General features: G+C 39.5%; 1 protein-coding gene across 7 annotated transcripts in view; it reads left to right on the plus strand.

The window, feature by feature from the left end:
- FBXW7 (F-box and WD repeat domain containing 7) overlaps nt 1-16,260 on the plus strand; it is a 211,006-nt gene extending 194,746 nt beyond the window's left edge. For 4 of the 7 annotated variants that reach the window (XM_056562711.1, XM_056562717.1, XM_056562727.1 and 1 more), the window contains 7 exons: nt 1,221-1,344; nt 1,433-1,569; nt 3,698-3,811; nt 6,734-6,915; nt 7,839-8,064; nt 12,087-12,297; nt 14,383-16,258. In XM_056562711.1, the coding sequence (XP_056418686.1) occupies nt 1,221-1,344; nt 1,433-1,569; nt 3,698-3,811; nt 6,734-6,915; nt 7,839-8,064; nt 12,087-12,297; nt 14,383-14,651 (1,263 nt within the window). In that variant the 3' untranslated portion in view covers nt 14,652-16,258. Of the gene's footprint in view, nt 1-1,220; nt 1,345-1,432; nt 1,570-3,697; nt 3,812-6,733; nt 6,916-7,838; nt 8,065-12,086; nt 12,298-14,382 lie in introns of all 7 variants that reach the window. The other 3 variants (XM_056562762.1, XM_056562756.1, XM_056562746.1) reach the window with 2 other exon arrangements.
- Nucleotides 16,261-18,186: the final 1,926 nt, after the last annotated feature.

Raw genomic sequence — 18,186 nt, forward strand, 5'->3', positions numbered from 1 at the left:
CAGATCTTGGTATATGTCATCTAGGCCTCAAAAAGAAAGCTTTTTACAGTATAGGATACAGTGGTCCCTCAAGTTACAATATTAATTGGTTCCAGGACGACCATTGTATTTTGAAACCATTGTATGTTGAGACCAGAACTCTATGGAAACCTGGTAATTGGTTCTAAAGGCACCAAAATGTCATCCAAAAATAGGAAAAAAAGTGAGAATTAAAGAAAAATAAGTAGATAACTAATACAGATAAAGCAAATCCTTACATATAAAAGTAAGAAAGATCTGCTGGGAGCTGTAAATCACTGTCTATGTCAGTGTTTCCCAAGCAGGGAGCCTCCAGCTGTTGCAAAACTACAACTCCCAGCATGCCCGGACAGCCAACGGCTGTCCGGGCATGCTGGGAGTTGTAGTTTTGCAACAGCTGGGGGCACAATGCTTGGGAAACACTGGTCTATGTAGAGGACAGGAGCTTCTTCAGGGTCCTGTACAGTACATGCAATGTCCTAAAAAAATAACATGGAGCTGCCCTCACCTGGCGTCCAAAGGAGCAGCTAACCCTGGTACAGGTAAAGTGTACAGAACATGTAGTACCTCCCTGTACTGTAGGGGGCGCTACCAGACACCAGTCAGTGCATACGCTTCAGTAATACAGGGGTTTTACCAGCGAATGCCCATTCTGATTGGTCTGTTCTTCTAGCCATTGACACGTTTCACAGATCTGGACTGTCTGTACATTGTATGTTGAGTCAGGTTTCAACTTACAATGGTCCAGAAAAGACCATTGTATGTTGAGGCCATTGTAAGTTGAGGGATCACTGTACTTGTTTTGTGGTGGACTGCATTATAGCAAGTGGAGCAGTCCATACTTTCCTATGTAGAAAAAAGTGTACTAATATTTCCCTACTTAAGAGATTCCAGAAGGACAAACTTTTGTCTTCTGCCAGAGCCATAGTGCTCTATGGATTAACGGAGTTTATGCACTGGGAGTAACTCCTGCCACATATGTGGAACATAAATACCAGTGTGGCGTCAACAGAAGGCATTATTATTCACAATACTGAACTCAACATTTAGAGCTAGTACATGGAAATGTATGGAAACTTTTCTTATAAAATTCAGTTATGTATTTCACTGACCTTACATTGTGTCCTGTACCTGCAAGATGTGATGTTTTGTACCGCAAGTTATGTTAATTCTAACTGTTCTACAAACATTTTTTTTTCCAGTTGGCATTATATGTACTTTCATTTCTCGAACCCAAGGATCTTCTCCAAGCAGCACAGACTTGTCGGTACTGGAGAATACTAGCTGAAGACAACCTTTTGTGGAGAGAAAAATGCAAAGAGGATGGTAGGGACTAATAAAGAATATTTTCTTTTATTGTTAGAGTTTCGAATTTACACTTATATCTACTAATGCACCATATGTTTTGCTTAAGGTATCGATGAGCCATTACATATAAAGAGGAGAAAAGTATTAAAACCTGGTTTCACACACAGTCCGTGGAAAAGTGCTTATATTAGACAACACAGAATTGATACCAACTGGCGACGAGGTGAACTTAAATCGCCAAAGGTTAGTTAAGAAAAATGTATAAAATCCTGTGATTGGAAACAGAATGATTTCATCTCCATAGTTTTCATGTTTATATATGACCCATGAAGCATGAGCGCATTGATTATTGACACTATATTCTTGATGTCCTATAGCCATACATCTAGGAGAGCCTTGTGTTACTGCTGTTTGAGAACTTTGATGTGTCATGGAGACCTGAATGTTCAAACTCCACTGATCTCTAGAACATGAGGAAGAAATGCTCATCTGAGTGCTTCTCTCCTCTTCTCTCTGCTTGTTTCATTTGATAGACTTCATAAAAATCTAGGAAGCCTCTCTCCTGCAGAGAGACTGGGAGAGAAGCACTTACAATTCTTAATATACAGTCATGGCCATTTGCACCCCTGAAATTTTTCAAGAAAAGGAAGTATTTCTCACAGAAAAGTATACAGTAACACATATTTTGCTATACACATGTTTATTCACTTTGTGTGTATTGGAACTAAACCAAAAAAGGAGGAAAAAAAGCTAATTGGACATAATATCAAACCAAACTCCAAAAATGGTCTGGACAAAATTATTGGCACCCTTTCAAAATTGGGGAAAAACAAGATTGTTTCAAGCATGTGATGCTGCATTTAACTCACCTGGTGCAAGTAACAGGTGTGGGCAATTTAAATATCACACCTGAAAGAAGATAAAAAGGAGAGAAGTTCACTTAGTCTTTGCATTGTGTGTCTGTGTGTGCTACACGAAGCATGGACAACAGAAAGAGGAGAAGAGAACTGTCTGATGACTTGAGAACCAACATTGTGGAAAAATATCAACAATCTCAAGGTTACAAGTCCATCTCAAGAGATCTAGATTTGCTTTTGTCCACAGTGCTCAACATTATCAAGAAGTTTGCAACCCATGGCACTGTAGCTAATCTCCCTGGGCTTGGTCAGAAGAGAAAAATTTATGAAAGGTGTCAATGCAGGATAGTCTGGATGGTGGATAAGCAGCCCCAAACAAGTTCCAAAGATATTCAAGATGTCCTGCAGGCTCACGGAGCATCAGTGTCAGCGCGAACTATCTGTCAACATTTAAATTAAATGAAATGTTATGGCAGGAGACCCAGGAGGACCCCACTGCTGACACAGAGACATAAGAAAGCAATACTACATTTTGCCAAAATGAACTTGAGTAAGCCAAAATCCTTCTGGGAAAACGTCTTGTGGACAGATGAAACCAAGATAGAGCTTTTTGGTACAGCACATTATTCTACTGTTTACTGAAAACGAGGCCTACAAAGAAAAGAACACAGTGCCTACAGTGAAATATGGTGGAGGTCCAATGATGTTTTGGGGTTGTTTTGCTGCCTCTGGCACTGGGTGCCTTGAATGTGTGCAAGGCATCATGAAATCTGAGGATTACCAACGGATTTTGGGTTGCACTGTACAGCCCAGTGTCAGAAAGCTGGGTTTGCGTCCAAGATCTTGGTTCTTCCAGCAGGACAATGACCCCAAACATACATCAAAAAGCACCCAGAAATGGATGGCAACAAAGCGCTGGAGAGTTCTGAAGTGGCCAGCAATGAGTCCAGATCTAAATCCCATTGAACACCTGTAGAGAGATCTTAAATTTGCTGTTGGGAAAAGGCGCCTTCCAATAAGAGAGACCTGGAGTAGTTTGCAAAGGAAGAGTGATCAAACATTCCGGCTGAGAGGTGTAAGAAGCTAATTGATGGTTATAGGAAGCGACTGATTTCAGTTGTTCTTTCCAAAGGGTGTGCAACCAAATATTAAGGGTGCCACTAATTTTTTCCAACCTATTTTCAGAGTTTGGTGTGACATTATGTCCAGTTTGCTTTTTTTTCCCCTCCCTTTTTTGGTTTAATTTCAATACACACAAAGGGAACAAACATGTGTATAGCAAAACCTGTGCTACTGCAATCCTTTTCCGTGAGAAATATTTTGTATTCTTGAAAAATGCCAGGGGTGCCAACATTTATGGTAAAAAAAAAATTGGCATTAGTCTAATGTATGCTACAGTTTATGAACATTTTTATAGTAGTCTTGTAAGTCAATACTAAATAGAAGTCATGATATAAGGTGCTTATTGAATAAATACATATATTTTTTTCCTCTTTTTTTTTTTTTTTCTCTAGGTGCTTAAAGGTCATGATGATCATGTGATTACTTGTCTCCAGTTTTGTGGTAACCGAATAGTTAGTGGTTCTGATGATAACACTTTAAAAGTGTGGTCAGCAGTTACTGGAAAGGTGAGATACTCTGCTATACATTATGTTTTTGATTTTATAATTATTTAGGGTGCTCTGTTCTATTTTGTATTTGTTCTTGATGCAAAAAATAAGTCTTCATATTGTGTTTTTTTTTTCTTTATCTGGTTTTTGATGCTTCTAGACAGTTACGGAAATATGGCTGTGGCCCTCTGAAAGTAACACAGTTCACCTTTCCCACTGTTGTTTTGCAGCAGTAGGTAAGGCAGCCTGCCTCAATGTTGTATTGGGGGAGAGTTTGGGGAGGGAGCTGCAAAAGAAATGACATAGTTTCACCTAGTAAGAAATCGCTAAACTTTTCGAGGTTTTAAGCAGAGGTTTATATCTGCCTGAAATAAAGTAAAAATGCCTGTGACTTAGTCCTGTACCACCTTGAGGGTACAATGCAGTATTTATGCCTTGTATCTGCCTCCCTTGCTATGGCGGTTGTCTCAGGCTCTAACCATATCCCTTCTCCATCTTGTTAACGCTTTCATCAAGCTGCTGTTTGATGTGTATGTATTGTCAGTCTGCTGCTGCTTGTTTGGGTTCTACAGGCTGTGTACTTTCTTCTAACAGTTTGTAGTGCTAGGTGTGTAAAGGGCGGCTTCCTTGTGCCTTCAGGAGATGCGCCATGCAGCCACTCCTTGTCTGTCCACATTCTTCAGCTCCAGCTTTTCCCATGAAACAAAGCCTAGATGCTTTCATTGGGTGATGTCTCAATATTTTCATGATACCTCCTCTAAAGCTAATATTGAAAACCCTTGTTTTCCAATGCAAAGTAACATATGTTCATAATATAATCACATTTGACAGTTGTGCCTTGCTTTTTCCAGCCAAACATTGTCATGGCAATGATGTATTTTTGTAGCTGCAATTATTCCATTATCAAAGAATTAATAAAATTTTGAGGGAAGATTCTTACTTATTTCTTAAAGGGGTTATCTTGCATTAAAGGGGTACTCCGGTGGAAAACTTTTTTTTATAATCAACTGATGCCAGAAAGTTAAACAGATTTGTAAATTACTTCTATTAAAAAATCTTAATCCTTCCAGTATTTATCAGCTGCTGTATACTACAGAGGAAATTCTTTTCTTTTTGGAACACAGAGCTCTCTGCTGACATCACGAGCACAGTGCTCTCTGCTGACATCTCTGTCCATTTTAGGAACTGTCCAGAGCAGCATATGTTTGCTATGGGGATTTTCTCCTACTCTGGACAGTTCTTAAAATGGACAGAGATGTCAGCAGAGAGCACTGTGTTCCAAAAAGAAAAGAATTTCCTCTGTAGTATTCAGCAGCTAATAAGTACTGAAAGAAGTAAGAGTTTTTTTTAATAGAAATCATTTACAAATCTGTTTCACTTTCTGGCATCGGTTGATTTAAAAAAAAAAAAAACACATTTCCACCTTAGTACCACTTTAAAAAAAAAGAAATAAGTCTTCATATGCCTATTTAATCTTGTCAAAATGCTGTCTAAGTCATGGCATGATAATTCCAGGAATTACGCTGTGCCCCTGGAAGTTTGTTGATGACGTCTTACTTTTTGGATTTTCTAACAGACCCTTATTGACTTTAAAAGAATAAAATGGATTCCCAATGACTGTAGTAAATGTTTTATCCATTATGTGAGCCGGTGAGAGTCTGGAAAACACCTTGTATAGCATTTGGAGTTTATGTGTGTAATGTATAGGTGCTGTTACATATTACTATTCTTCATGTTCTACAATGCCTACATGATTCAGCTTGACAAGAACATAGACAAAAATGCAATGCCTTGGGCTGTGAGCAAGTGCAATTCCAACAAGCATGATAAAACCATGAATCATTACTAACTACATGTAGTGGTGTTACAAATCAAAGGAACAAAGAAGGCCTAGGAGACCATACTGTGTTACTTTTACAAATAGTTTCCTTGTGAGTCACTGGCTTTTTTTAATTTTAATTTTTTTATTCTTTATTTTTAATTTCCAAAACAGTGACTTCAAGAGATTAAAGGCAAAAAACATTACACTCATGGCCCTCCATACATTATTCGGCCATGTTAAAGAAAAAATCGAACACATTTAAATTATATTAACTATCCTGTCTCTTGCCTTATATTCCAAAGTATTTTGAAAACCTTTCCACTCATACCATGTACTTAGGAACTCAGTGTCCGCATCTCTATTTGTCAGTCTCGTTTCACCAGGTACATGGCATCACTAACATTAGTACACCATAAAGACACCATTGGAGCCTTTTTCTGTCTCCAGAAAAGTGAGATACAATTTCTTGCTAACATTACAAGAAAGCTGAGCAGACACTATCTATAACTTTTCATAGGTATGTCACTATACTGTAGCAAGAAAAAAGCTGGTATCTTTGGAATTTGTTTCTGTGTTACCAGGCTAATCATTTTATACACTTTCTCCCAGAACTCTGTAATGCAAGGACAAGTCCAAAAAATATGTAGAATAGTGCCTTCCATTTCACCACAACGCCAACACCTTGTATCATGGTGTTCATGTACTTTCTGGATCTCACTCGGGACTCTATACCATCGAGTTAATACGGCATCTTATAGTTGGCTTCTTGGGAGTGTGTACTAATCTCTGAGCAATGTGCTCCTTTTTTGTCTTACACTATCCATTTTCGATTATGTAACACCTTGCTTGTATTTATTCAGTGGACCATTTTATTGAACCTCTCTAAAGGGGAAACAATGGTTGGCTAGACCATCTTTTATAGACCAAGTGAAAACTACAATCCTTGAATTAGTTTTGCTCTGGTTTTAATCCACAGATTTTTCATTTATTGGTTTTCTCGTCATGCATCTTCTATATTGTAGTACCAAAAACCTGGTTAATCTAAATCTTGCCCTGTACTGTGATACTCTGAATAATTTTTCATATGAGCATGCTAAACCAAAGTGATCTCATTCCAGTGTCTTCGAACTCTTGTTGGTCATACGGGTGGAGTCTGGTCATCTCAGATGAGAGATAACATAATCATCAGTGGTTCTACAGACAGGACGTTAAAAGTATGGAATGCGGAGACTGGGGAATGTATACACACTCTTTATGGACATACCTCCACTGTGCGCTGCATGCATCTACATGAAAAAAGGTCAGAACTCAGTACATTTTGTATTACAAGAGTCATAAATGTATTTATCATCATATTTAACTCCCTTATGGTCTCCATTAACCTTTACCAAAGCAGTTAAGCTACTATACACAATGAAAAGCCGTATGATGTATTAATGATCTTTGGGAAATGGCTGCAAAGCAAGATTTGTGCCTATGGCTATTTCCCAAAGCTACTAAAAATCTGTTTTTAAAAATCTTTTATTAAATTGTACTTTAAGGGGTTGGCTCATCACAAACATTAGGGGTAATATCGCTAGGGTGTGCAACCAATGTTCAGCCGTCAATGTCTTGCCACTCTCATTGCTAGAAAGCACTTTAGTCTCCCGTCAGCTCCAGTCTGCCTTTTTTTTTCTTTCTGACTTCATTTTACAACCTGCATTTGTAAAACTTTTTGCTATTGCCACATACTTCTAAAATAAAAAGGCAGCTTAGATAAGTGTTTATAATAAGGAGGCAAATAGTTGTATTTAGTTTATACTGCTCTTATGCAGATGTATGTGTCTCCATTGTTACAGGCTACAGACAACCTGTGTATAGGTTGTCTGATCCTGCCATCATGTGTTTCTCTCTTATATGTGCCCCTTCCTCTTACTAACCTACAGATGGTGTGAGAGGGTGCAGTTGGAAGGTGGAAAAACATGACTACAGGATCAGACGACACACAAGGTTTGTTTGTAGTCTGTAACCATGTAGACACAGGCTGGACACATCAGTAGAATTTTTGAAAAGTGGACTCATTTTAAGGTGTAACAGGGCAAAAAAATATAAAAATGGGTGCAAAAGTCTACATACACTTTATTCTAGTGAACTAACCCCTCTTTTAGTACTGCCCAGTGAAACATGAAGAATAATCCAATATTTATTTATTTATTTATTTATTTATTTGTATTTCTCCTACAGGGTAGTAAGTGGGTCCAGAGATGCCACCCTTCGAGTCTGGGATATAGAGACAGGACAGTGCTTGCATGTTCTTATGGGTCATGTAGCGGCTGTTCGCTGTGTTCAGTATGATGGACGGAGAGTGGTTAGCGGGGCTTATGATTTTATGGTTAAAGTCTGGGATCCGGAGACCGAAACCTGTTTACACACACTGCAAGGCCATACAAACAGAGTCTATTCGTTACAGGTAAGAACATCTATTTGTGGAAACTTTGCTGGTTTATTTCTGCTTCTGATTCTTACATTTAGGACAGATAATTCTTGTTTTTGTATTAGAAATTGTGTATGTCTGCAAAAAAATATTTTGGAGCTGCATGTGTTTTATTAGAAATGTATGTAGGTCAAATGCCATTCTGATTTTTATTTACTTTGCTCATAGCTCATTACGCTGTGCCCTTAGCTTCAGACTCTTTGCTCTCTTTACTCTGTCTGCAGAGATGCCCTCTGGTTATAGGGAACATCTGATTTCTTGAAGTGATTGGCTGCACCATTGTAGGTCACTGATTATCTGCCTTATTTCCATCACATTACTGTAGACTGGAGCTTTGTGACCTAATTTAATTTTACATTCTGGAGAAGCAGGGGAGCATCCTTTTTTTGCGTCACAGGTCATGCTATTTTGATTTATATGAATGTAACAAAGGATATACTTGATATAAGTGCATGAAGGGTATCCCAGTACATCAGTACATGGCATGCCGAATTAAAGCACATTTTCTATTATGTAAAAAGGAAGGAGGTGCGTTGCATTAAATGCCTTGGTGACATATGGGAATTCATATTGCATGTCAACAGTGTTTGTGCAGGCTATTGTATGATTTATGATTATTGTCAGGCATACCACATAATGAGTTGTGTAATATATACATATATATATATACACACACACCTACATGGCGATTAAAGTGCTTGGTCAGGCATAGGCCCCACTGACTGACTGTTGTCAACTTGTGATGGCGTTCGTAGTGTGCCTTTTAAAATGGGGTTTCTTGTTTAAATGTATTATTTCCTATTGCTCCCAGACTGCCTAATAAGCTAATAAACACTTAAAATCACCTTCCTCTGCTCTCTCTTATGTCCAGTAATGGGGCACCCCATCTATGGCTGGTGACACTGCTTCCTTCAAGCTGCAGCATCTACAGGTGGGGGAACGGAGAGTGTCGCTAACCAATCACTGACAGAGAAGGACTCCACCTCAGCTATTGATTAGTTGAGTGGTGCTGTGATGTGATGTCTACAGCTCGGCCAGCTTTAGGGAGCAGACTTTTAGTGGAGACCAGCTGGAGATGGGACACCCTGATACCCAAGCTACAAGGAAGCAGAGGAAGATGAGTTAAAGGAATACTCTAGTGGAAAACTCTTTTTTTTTTTTTTTTTTTTTTTTTTTTTTTTTTTTAAATCAACTGGTGCCAGAAAATTACAGACCTGTAAATTACTTCTATTAAAAAATCTTAATCCTTCTAGGACTTTTTAGCTGATGAATACTACAGAGGAAATTCTTTTCTTTTTGGAACACACTGTCCATTTTAAGAACTGTCCAGAGTAGGAGAAAATCCCCATAGCAAACATATGCTACTCTGGACAGCTCCTAAAATGGACAGAGATGTCAGCAAAGAGCACTGTGTTCCAAAAAGAAAAGTATTTCCTCTGCAGTATTCAGCAGCTAATAAGTACTGGAAAGATTAAGATTTTTTTTATAGAAGTAATTTACAAATCTGTTAAACTTTCTGGCACCAGTTGATTTAAAAAAAAAAAATAATAATTTCCACCGGAGTACCCCTTTAAAATGTTTGTTTTATTGGACAGGCTGTGGACAATAGGAAAGTAATAAATTCCCCCAGACAATCCCCTTTAAAGGACATCTGCAGCGTGATTAACACTTATCCCTTATCCACAGGAAAGGGGATAAGTGTTTGATCGCGGGGGGTCCGACCGCTGGGACCCCCTGTGATTTCCTGTATGGGGCCGCGGCTGTCCCGTGCAGGGAGCGTACCGGGCGCAGCATGACGTTGCAGCCGGCACGCCTCCTCCATACATCTCTATGGGAGAGGCGGGAAGGCAGCGTTCCTGCCTCCCCCATAGAACTGTGAGACGGGGCGTCACCGTCTACCTCTAGGTCGACGCTACGCGCCTTAGCGCTCACCATGAGCGCTAATGGCGGCGCCCCATTAGGGAGATCGTGGGGGGTCCCAGCGGTCGGACCCCCCCGCAATCAAAGGGGGATAAGTTTCATACCGCTGCAGTTGTCCTTTAAGTCCAATTCACACATTTTGTTGACTATGTTCAGACCATTAAAGTGAATTAGGCCTGTTCCTGTCAGTGCTCATATATGTCTGCATCATGTTTTGACAGTTTAGTTTGCCAATGTTACATGCATGCTATGCAGGGTACGGTCGTAATGCGAACAGACTTTTTTTCTACTTTTTTTTTTGCTCCTAAAACATTGATGGCATTTATGGTGTTTATGACCCAAGTATGTAACCAGCTTACTCCACATAGAAAACAGGTGCTGGCACTGGTCAAACAGTATTGATTGCGTTGTGAATCTCCCGGGTTAGACAGCAGCAGGATTTCAACCCTGCCAAAATCCAATTCCACAGGTCCTCCGGCCATTAGAGAAAAGGCAATCTCAATGTAACAAAAAGAAAAATACGGGGGCGCTCACGTGTCATGGATGAGATGCTGGCTTCTTTATTCAGGTTCAAGGTGCAGTAGAACACATATTCTGGCAGGACGCCAGGAAAGAGCGTGTGGTCACGATAGCTATTTCATGCCGGTCCCGACACTTCATCAGGTCACGCCTACCTGTGTGTAAGGGGTCAGGTGAAATACTTCCTGAACACCTACATCAGCAGGTAAGGGCATTCCCCACCTGCATACACAATTCTGGATCAGGTAGTAACAATTACACATACAGTTAAAAACAAATAGATCTTTGACAGGAATTGAGGAAATTCACATGAAATAAACTATCCAACCTGTTTTTTTATATAAAAACGCTCATGTCGAGACGATCATTGAGACCAAGGCTACCCTCCGCATTGGTCCGTATGATCCATCTCCCTTTGCGCTGTAATTTGTGACTCTCTATCCCTGAGGATGCAAAACATTTTTCCAGAGCCATGAATCTTAATAATCTTGCGTCTCCTCCATGTTTTTCTAACACATGTGTAATGAGTTTGGGAGATCCTTTCTTAGTTGTAAGAATGTTCCCTGAATCAAACGTTTGTACACCCTACGGGCAAAACATGGCATAAATTCCATTGCTTGTTCTACAACAAAATACATCTTTAGGGGAAATAATACCCCCTAATGTCACACTTTTGTCCATGCAGGCTTGGGTACACCAGTTGCAGGTACCACATTTGTACATCCCAGGATACATCAATTTATTTAACCAGTTAACTTTTTTAGGAGGACCTTTTAAAGCACTCTTCACTAAGACGTCTTTTATATTTTTACATTTTCTAAAAGCGACCAGAAGCTTTTGCTTCACACTCTCCTCTAAATCCGCATCATTCTGGATCAGAAACCAATTGTCGCTTATAGACTTGTTAATCTGCTTAGCCATTGGGCTTGTTTGTTTGTTTTTACCAAGTTTCTCCGGACTTGGAGGTGTTGCAAGCTAGTATAAGATAGATGGAGTCACCAAGTCGATGTAGCCTTGCGTTTTTCTGATCACTGCAATAACTCTCTAATGGCTGATACACTTCCATCCTGGGGGATGCTTGTATACAAGCTTTCAATGTCTAATGACACCAACATGTCACCAGCTTATACTAATTTCTAGAATCTATATACTGAATAATTCAGTATTTTTTCCATTCTCGGAAGGTAGAATATGTTATCCCTTCCCTAAATGGAAGTGATGTCAAAGCGACCTGTTGAAAGATGCAGTTGGGTTAGTTAGTCCCTTAAATTGAACTCTAGCATCCTGTAATCTGAGTGCCCCTGCCAAGAGTAATTTCATTGGTGCTTAGTACAACCTCTAACATTTGAAATGTTCAGAAGAGGATTAAACATGAGCCTTGTCTCGTTTAGCTAGTTTCAAAATGGTAAGCTGTTTTACATTTTTGGATATTTTATGTCCAAGCTTAAGGTCCTCAACTGTTGCATCTTCTGAGATAATTATGTATTTTCGTTAAGCCAGTTGTAGGCTCTACATTCTTTGTGGATTTTAGTTTAACTTGTATGTTTTTTTCCTGGCAGTTTGATGGCATCCATGTTGTTAGTGGATCTTTGGATACCTCAATCAGAGTCTGGGATGTGGAGACTGGGAATTGTATCCACACTCTTACCGGGCACCAGTCATTAACCAGTGGAATGGAACTAAAGGACAACATTCTTGTTTCTGGAAATGCAGATTCTACTGTTAAAATATGGGACATTAAAACAGGACAGTGTTTACAGACATTGCAAGGTAATAAAAGTTCACCATCGCTGCTTGAATAACTGTCTGAAAGGTCTCCTTGATATCAAGTAAATCAGATGACAGGGGCTGAATGTCTCATGTGACATTCAATTGTGACTGTGATGGCTTATCAGTAGCCTTTTTTATTTATTTCTTTGTTAGGTCAAGTGATCCATTCTGCTATACAGTACAAGGTGCCACTTTCAGTTCAGAAAGCTGAAACAGGTTAATATATTAAATCTATAAAATAACAATTTGTTTTCGGAAATGTCAAATCTGTTCACGCTTTAGAAAACACAGTGATAAGTGTCTTCTGTGAAATATGTATTAACGTAATTTAGAAATTAGGTTTAATACCAAGTGCTTTTCATAAAATAATTTTTTGGGCAAAAAATCTTTTATCCTGTACCCTGTTCTGCATCTATTCTTAGGAGAGGCAATACTCTCCATTGCACAAGGTTGATTTATAGGAGTAGACAGCTTATGCTGCCTCCCAGCCCAATTAAGTCATTAGGTCTTGTAAGGTGCTAGTAAGCCCTGAGTAGCAGCAGGGATTGATTTCTTAAATGTCATTCTTGAAATTTTTTTTATGGTCTGCTAGCTAAATTTATCATTACTGTAATGGGCCATTTGTTCTTTGTGCAGTATATTGCCTTGCAGTGCTTACATTCTTCTCATACTTTTTCCTGTTAATAGCCTGTTAGACCTGCATTTCCCATACATTTGTTGGGACCACTGTATTTTCTTTTATAGACTAAAAAGACATCCGGCTTACTAAAGCTTATGACTTGTAATGTCCTAAATGGTGGTGGAGAGGCCCATCACTCCAAACCTATAGGTTTTATGAAAGCTAGTAATAGATCTTTATTATTGGGGGGTCTCCTTAAAGGAGAACTCCTGTCTATAAAAACGTATCTACTATCCTAAGGATAGGGGATAAGTGTCAGATCACGGGGGGCGGGTCTGACCACTGGGACCCCTCTGATCTCCCGAATGGCACCCCCGGCTCTCCTGAATGGAGCGTGCCCCCAACACACCCCCTCCATGCAGCTCTATGGGATAGCCAGAGCGCTGCTCTCTGAATTCTCCAGCTCTGCCATAGTGCTGCATGGAGGGGGCATTTTGGCTGCAGCTTCGTGCTGTGGTCGACGAGGCTCTTTTCAGGCAGAGAGCGAGGGCACAGTGCGGGGAGTCCCAGTGGTCATACCCTGCGCGATCTGAAACTTTCCCCTATCCTTAAAATTTGAGATACGTTTAGAGCGAGGGCACAGTGCGGGGAGTCCCAGTGGTCGTACCCCGCGCGATGGGAAACTTTCCCCTATCCTTAAAATTTGGGATACGTTTTTATAAACGGGACTTCTTTAAGTCAGAGCCAAGGAACCTACCATTAAACTGTGGGCCACCAGCTATTGCAAAGTTGCAGTTGTAGTTTTGTAACATCTGGAGATCCATATAGGTCTAGAGGGTTAAACAACATGAATCAAAGTGACTTAATCATACCTTTATTGATGTGAAACAAGGTGCCTTTAAGGTGTCCACTTATATGTAATATGTAAATGAGCTGCAATTGCAGTTCTTATCATCCACCATTATTCTAGCCCTTCTTCTTTCGCCTTGATGGACAGATCATTTTCAAATTTAGTGCTAGCAGGAGTGGGATCAGACATTATTCAGGACTTTGAATCAGGAGGAGGAGGGCTAAGATAGACCTGGATAAAGTGGGCACTTGCTGCAATTGGTCCCAACGGATGTGTCTCATTTACATATTATATAATAATAGTACATTATCTCCTTTTAGATACCTTGCTTTACATCAATAATGATATAATTATTCTTGTTTTTACTACCCCCTCCCCCTACCTGTCACTGTAGTAGGTAAATGAGAATTTATCATCGAAAAAAGGCCTATTGTTTGAATCAGGAGCAACACTTTATATGACACATTCCCTTTAAATAAAGCAAGTGCTGTGACAGAACTACTGTTTGACTACCAATGATAGAATTCTATAGTGGCTGTTTTTGTTTCTGGTTGTTGCTTTTTATATACTGAGTATTATAAAGGAATAACTTGACACTTTTTTTTCCCCCACACAGGTCCCAACAAACATCAAAGCGCTGTGACTTGTTTACAGTTTAACAAGAATTTTGTAATAACCAGCTCAGATGATGGGACTGTAAAACTATGGGACTTGAAAACAGGGGAATTTATTCGGAACCTTGTCACATTAGAAAGTGGAGGAAGTGGAGGTGTTGTGTGGAGAATTCGGGCCTCCAACACAAAGCTTGTGTGTGCGGTTGGAAGTAGAAATGGGACTGAGGAGACAAAGCTGCTGGTGCTGGACTTTGATGTGGACATGAAGTGAAAGCTGGGGAAATTCATTTGTCCAAATTTCTAGACTGCAAAATTCCGCCTTTTTCTGCCTCCCACTTCTTACCCAGTCCTTCCCTCCAAAAATATCCATTGGCCTTGGCAAAACAGGATCTCAGCTTGGGACAACATATTGCGAAGACCTACGCATGGTGGATGAGAAGACACCTTGTCACAAAATGACTTCCCATTTTGATGTGGGCTACCTTTTTCTTTTGCAAAAAGGAGGACTCTCAAAATGAAACCAGGTGCAATTATTCCTTACAGTCTCCAGTTGGTCACAGGCCAGTCCAGTAGCTGGGCTGTACTATAAGCTAGACCCTAACTAAACACTTCACAGGTTACTGGTTGACTTCAAAAGAGAGCGGTTGCAACAAAGTCATTTTCTGGTTTTTGAAATGCTGAAAAGAAATAACTGTGAATGTTTATTTTTTATTTTTTTGTAGTTATTTTTTTTTTTTTTTTGCGAACTGTTGCCAATGTCAATCAATCACAGTATTAGCCTCTGTTTCTCTTATTGTTGCTTCCATCTACATGTTTCAATGTGTATGTTGCTCTTGGGTGACAGGCTTGTCTTTACGTTCTCAGATGGATACAAATCTCGATGCTGGTGCTAGCAAGTAGGTCTTTTTATAAATGGGATTGTTGTCCCACAGCTGTACTGTATTCCCAGTGGCCAAACATATTTATGCTGCTAAATGAAAGGAGAGGAAAAAAAGCAACATTTTTTTTAATTATTATTTTACTGCTGTGACGTTTTAGTCCCAGACTGAATTCCAAATTTCTTCTAGTTTGGATACAGAAAAAGACTTTTTGCCACTGAAATCTGAATCCACTGTGCCTCTAAGAGGCCGAAAGTGGGGCGATTTCAGACAATGTAGAGTGAAGTTTGCTTGCAAAGAAAAAAAGATTTGAGTGTGTAAAGCTTATTTTCTTGTTTTTGGGCAAAATGTAAACACATTCCTTAGAACAGAGTTGTTGTAGCCTGTTCTTTTGGGAACTTTTTGTTGTGAGGCTGTCGTGAATGTTAAAAAAATAAAAATAAAAAAAATATTACATAAAACTGACAAACAAAACAACTCATCAGACTCAATAAATGACAGTATTTTGGGGGAAAACAGCTGTTACAGTAAAATGGGGCAAGTTGACAAATGAAGCAGAAGGCAAGATGTTTTTTTTTTTTTTATTATTTTTTTTTTTTGGCAGTGCGAGCTTCACGTGCAAATATATTACCATATACAATTGTCAAAAAAATTGCCTCATGTTCCAAGAGTCACAACTCAAGCTGAACTGTGAAAAGTGGTTTAACACTGTATCCTATGCGACCTTTTGAAAAAAAAAAAAATTTAGACTTTTTTTTTCCGTTCCTCCTCATCCTATATTTTTTTTTTTTATTATTTATAGTCTGGTTTTAAAATAATCAGATTTCCATTTTGTTCATTTTACAGTTCTGTAACAACATGATGTGATGGAGGAAAACATTGTTTAAAGGGATTGTGTCTATGGTTTGATTCACTTAGAAATTTTATTTTCTTATAACTTAAGTGCAATAAAATGTGTTTTTCATGTTACAGACTTTTATTGGTGCCTTTTTAACATTGAAAATTAGATTTGAAGGACATTTATACACCTGAAGTATTTTTTTACTAGACTTTCATAAAAGAGAGAAAGAAGCGAAAACCCAAAGTTTAAAGCATTACTGTCATTTATTTGTAATGCAGACATGTCAAAAGCTTTAATTGATTGGAGAACCCCACTGGTCTCTAGATATAGCCAGGTTAAGCGCTTCTCTCCTCGACTGCACTCGGTCTGTTTGATTGGAGAAGACAGGCTCCTTTAGAAGTCTATAGAGCCCAACTCAAGCTGAGCTGGGGGGTGAGGCTTGCTGCTGTACACTTGGCTGTATCTAAAGATTGATGGATGTCTCAGCACTGGGACCCTGACCAATTAAAATTTTTCACAAGTCTATGTGACCTGTCAAGTTTATTTTATTTTATTACAGAAATGGTTTTGAATAGGGACATGCCATATATTTGATTTAGCCATTGTTAACAGCCAATCCATGTATGTGTACCCAGCTTGTTTTTGATGTCAAGAAGTGATATGTAAATTTTTTTTTCTTGTGGTATGGATTTCAAATCTCTATTATGGACACAAGCTCCAATCTAACCTCAGGTCTGGAGACCAGAATTGATGGCTATCTGTTCTCATTAGACGCTGGAACTTGCAACCATAATACAGATTTTTTTTATGTATTTTTTAATCCGTTGCATACAACCTGCTAGTAATATTCCAGCTACAAAGGTATAATTAAAGACAAAAAGCAAGCACATGCTGCACTAGACATGTGTAAAAATCACTGACATATAATTGTTTCCCTTCTTTCTTTAAAGGGGAGAGCCAGTCAGAATGATGATGGGTTATGTTGTAGATAAGTTAGAAGATCACACTGGTGAAGTTTGTGATCTCATAACACCACTGACTTTCCAGAATCAAAGACCTCTATAGACTACTTAAACCCTTCTGATACTGTGTACAGATTTGTTACTGGAATGCTCACACAACGTTGTAAGCAAGATTATTCAAATCAATGGCCCTTTGCTTATTTTGTGTTTTGATTCTTTGTGCCAGAAATTGTTGAGCGGTGCTAGATGCGCTATTGAGCTTCTCTGTTCTGAATACAAGAGGTGGTCTGAAATACACTGCTCAAAAAAAAATAACGGGAACACTTAAACAACACAATTTAACTCCAAAGTCAATCACACTTCTGTGAAATCACACTGTCCACTCAGGAAGCAACACTGATTGACAATCAATTTCACATGCTGTTGTGCAAATGCAACAGACAACAGGTGGAAATTATAGGCAATTAGCAAGACACCCCCCAATGAAGGAGTGGTTCTGCAGGTGCTGACCACTTCTCAGTTTCTATGCTTCCTGGCTGATGTTTTGGTCACTTTTGAATGCTGGCGGCGCTTTCACTCTAGCAGTAGCATGAGATAGAGTCTACAATCAACACTAGTGGCTCAGGTAGTGCAGCTCATCCAGGATGGCACATCAATGCGAGCTGTGGCAAGAAGGTTTGCTGTGTCTTTCAGCGTAGTGTCCAGAGCATGGATTGCTACCAGGAGACAAGCCAGTACATCAGAAGACATGGAGGAGGCCGTAGGAGGTCAACAACCCAGCAGCAGGACCGCTACCTCCACCTTTGTGCAAGGAGGAGCACTGCTAGAGCCAGGAAAATGACCTCCAGCAGGCTGCAAATGTACATGTGTCCACTCAAACGGATAGAAACAGACTCCATGAGGGTGGTATGAGGACCCGACGTCCACAGGTAGGGTTGTGCTTACAGCCCAACACCATGCAGGACTTTTGGCATTTGCCAGAGAACACCAAGATTTGCAAATTCATCACTGGCGCCCTGTGCTCTTCACAGGGGAAAGCAGGTTCACACTGAGCACATGTGATAGAGTCTGGAGACTCCGTGGAGAATGTTCTGTTGCCTGCACATCCTCCAGTATGTGCTTGCC

The sequence above is a fragment of the Hyla sarda genome, chromosome 1 (assembly GCF_029499605.1).
Source record: "Hyla sarda isolate aHylSar1 chromosome 1, aHylSar1.hap1, whole genome shotgun sequence".
NCBI lineage: Eukaryota > Metazoa > Chordata > Amphibia > Anura > Hylidae > Hyla > Hyla sarda.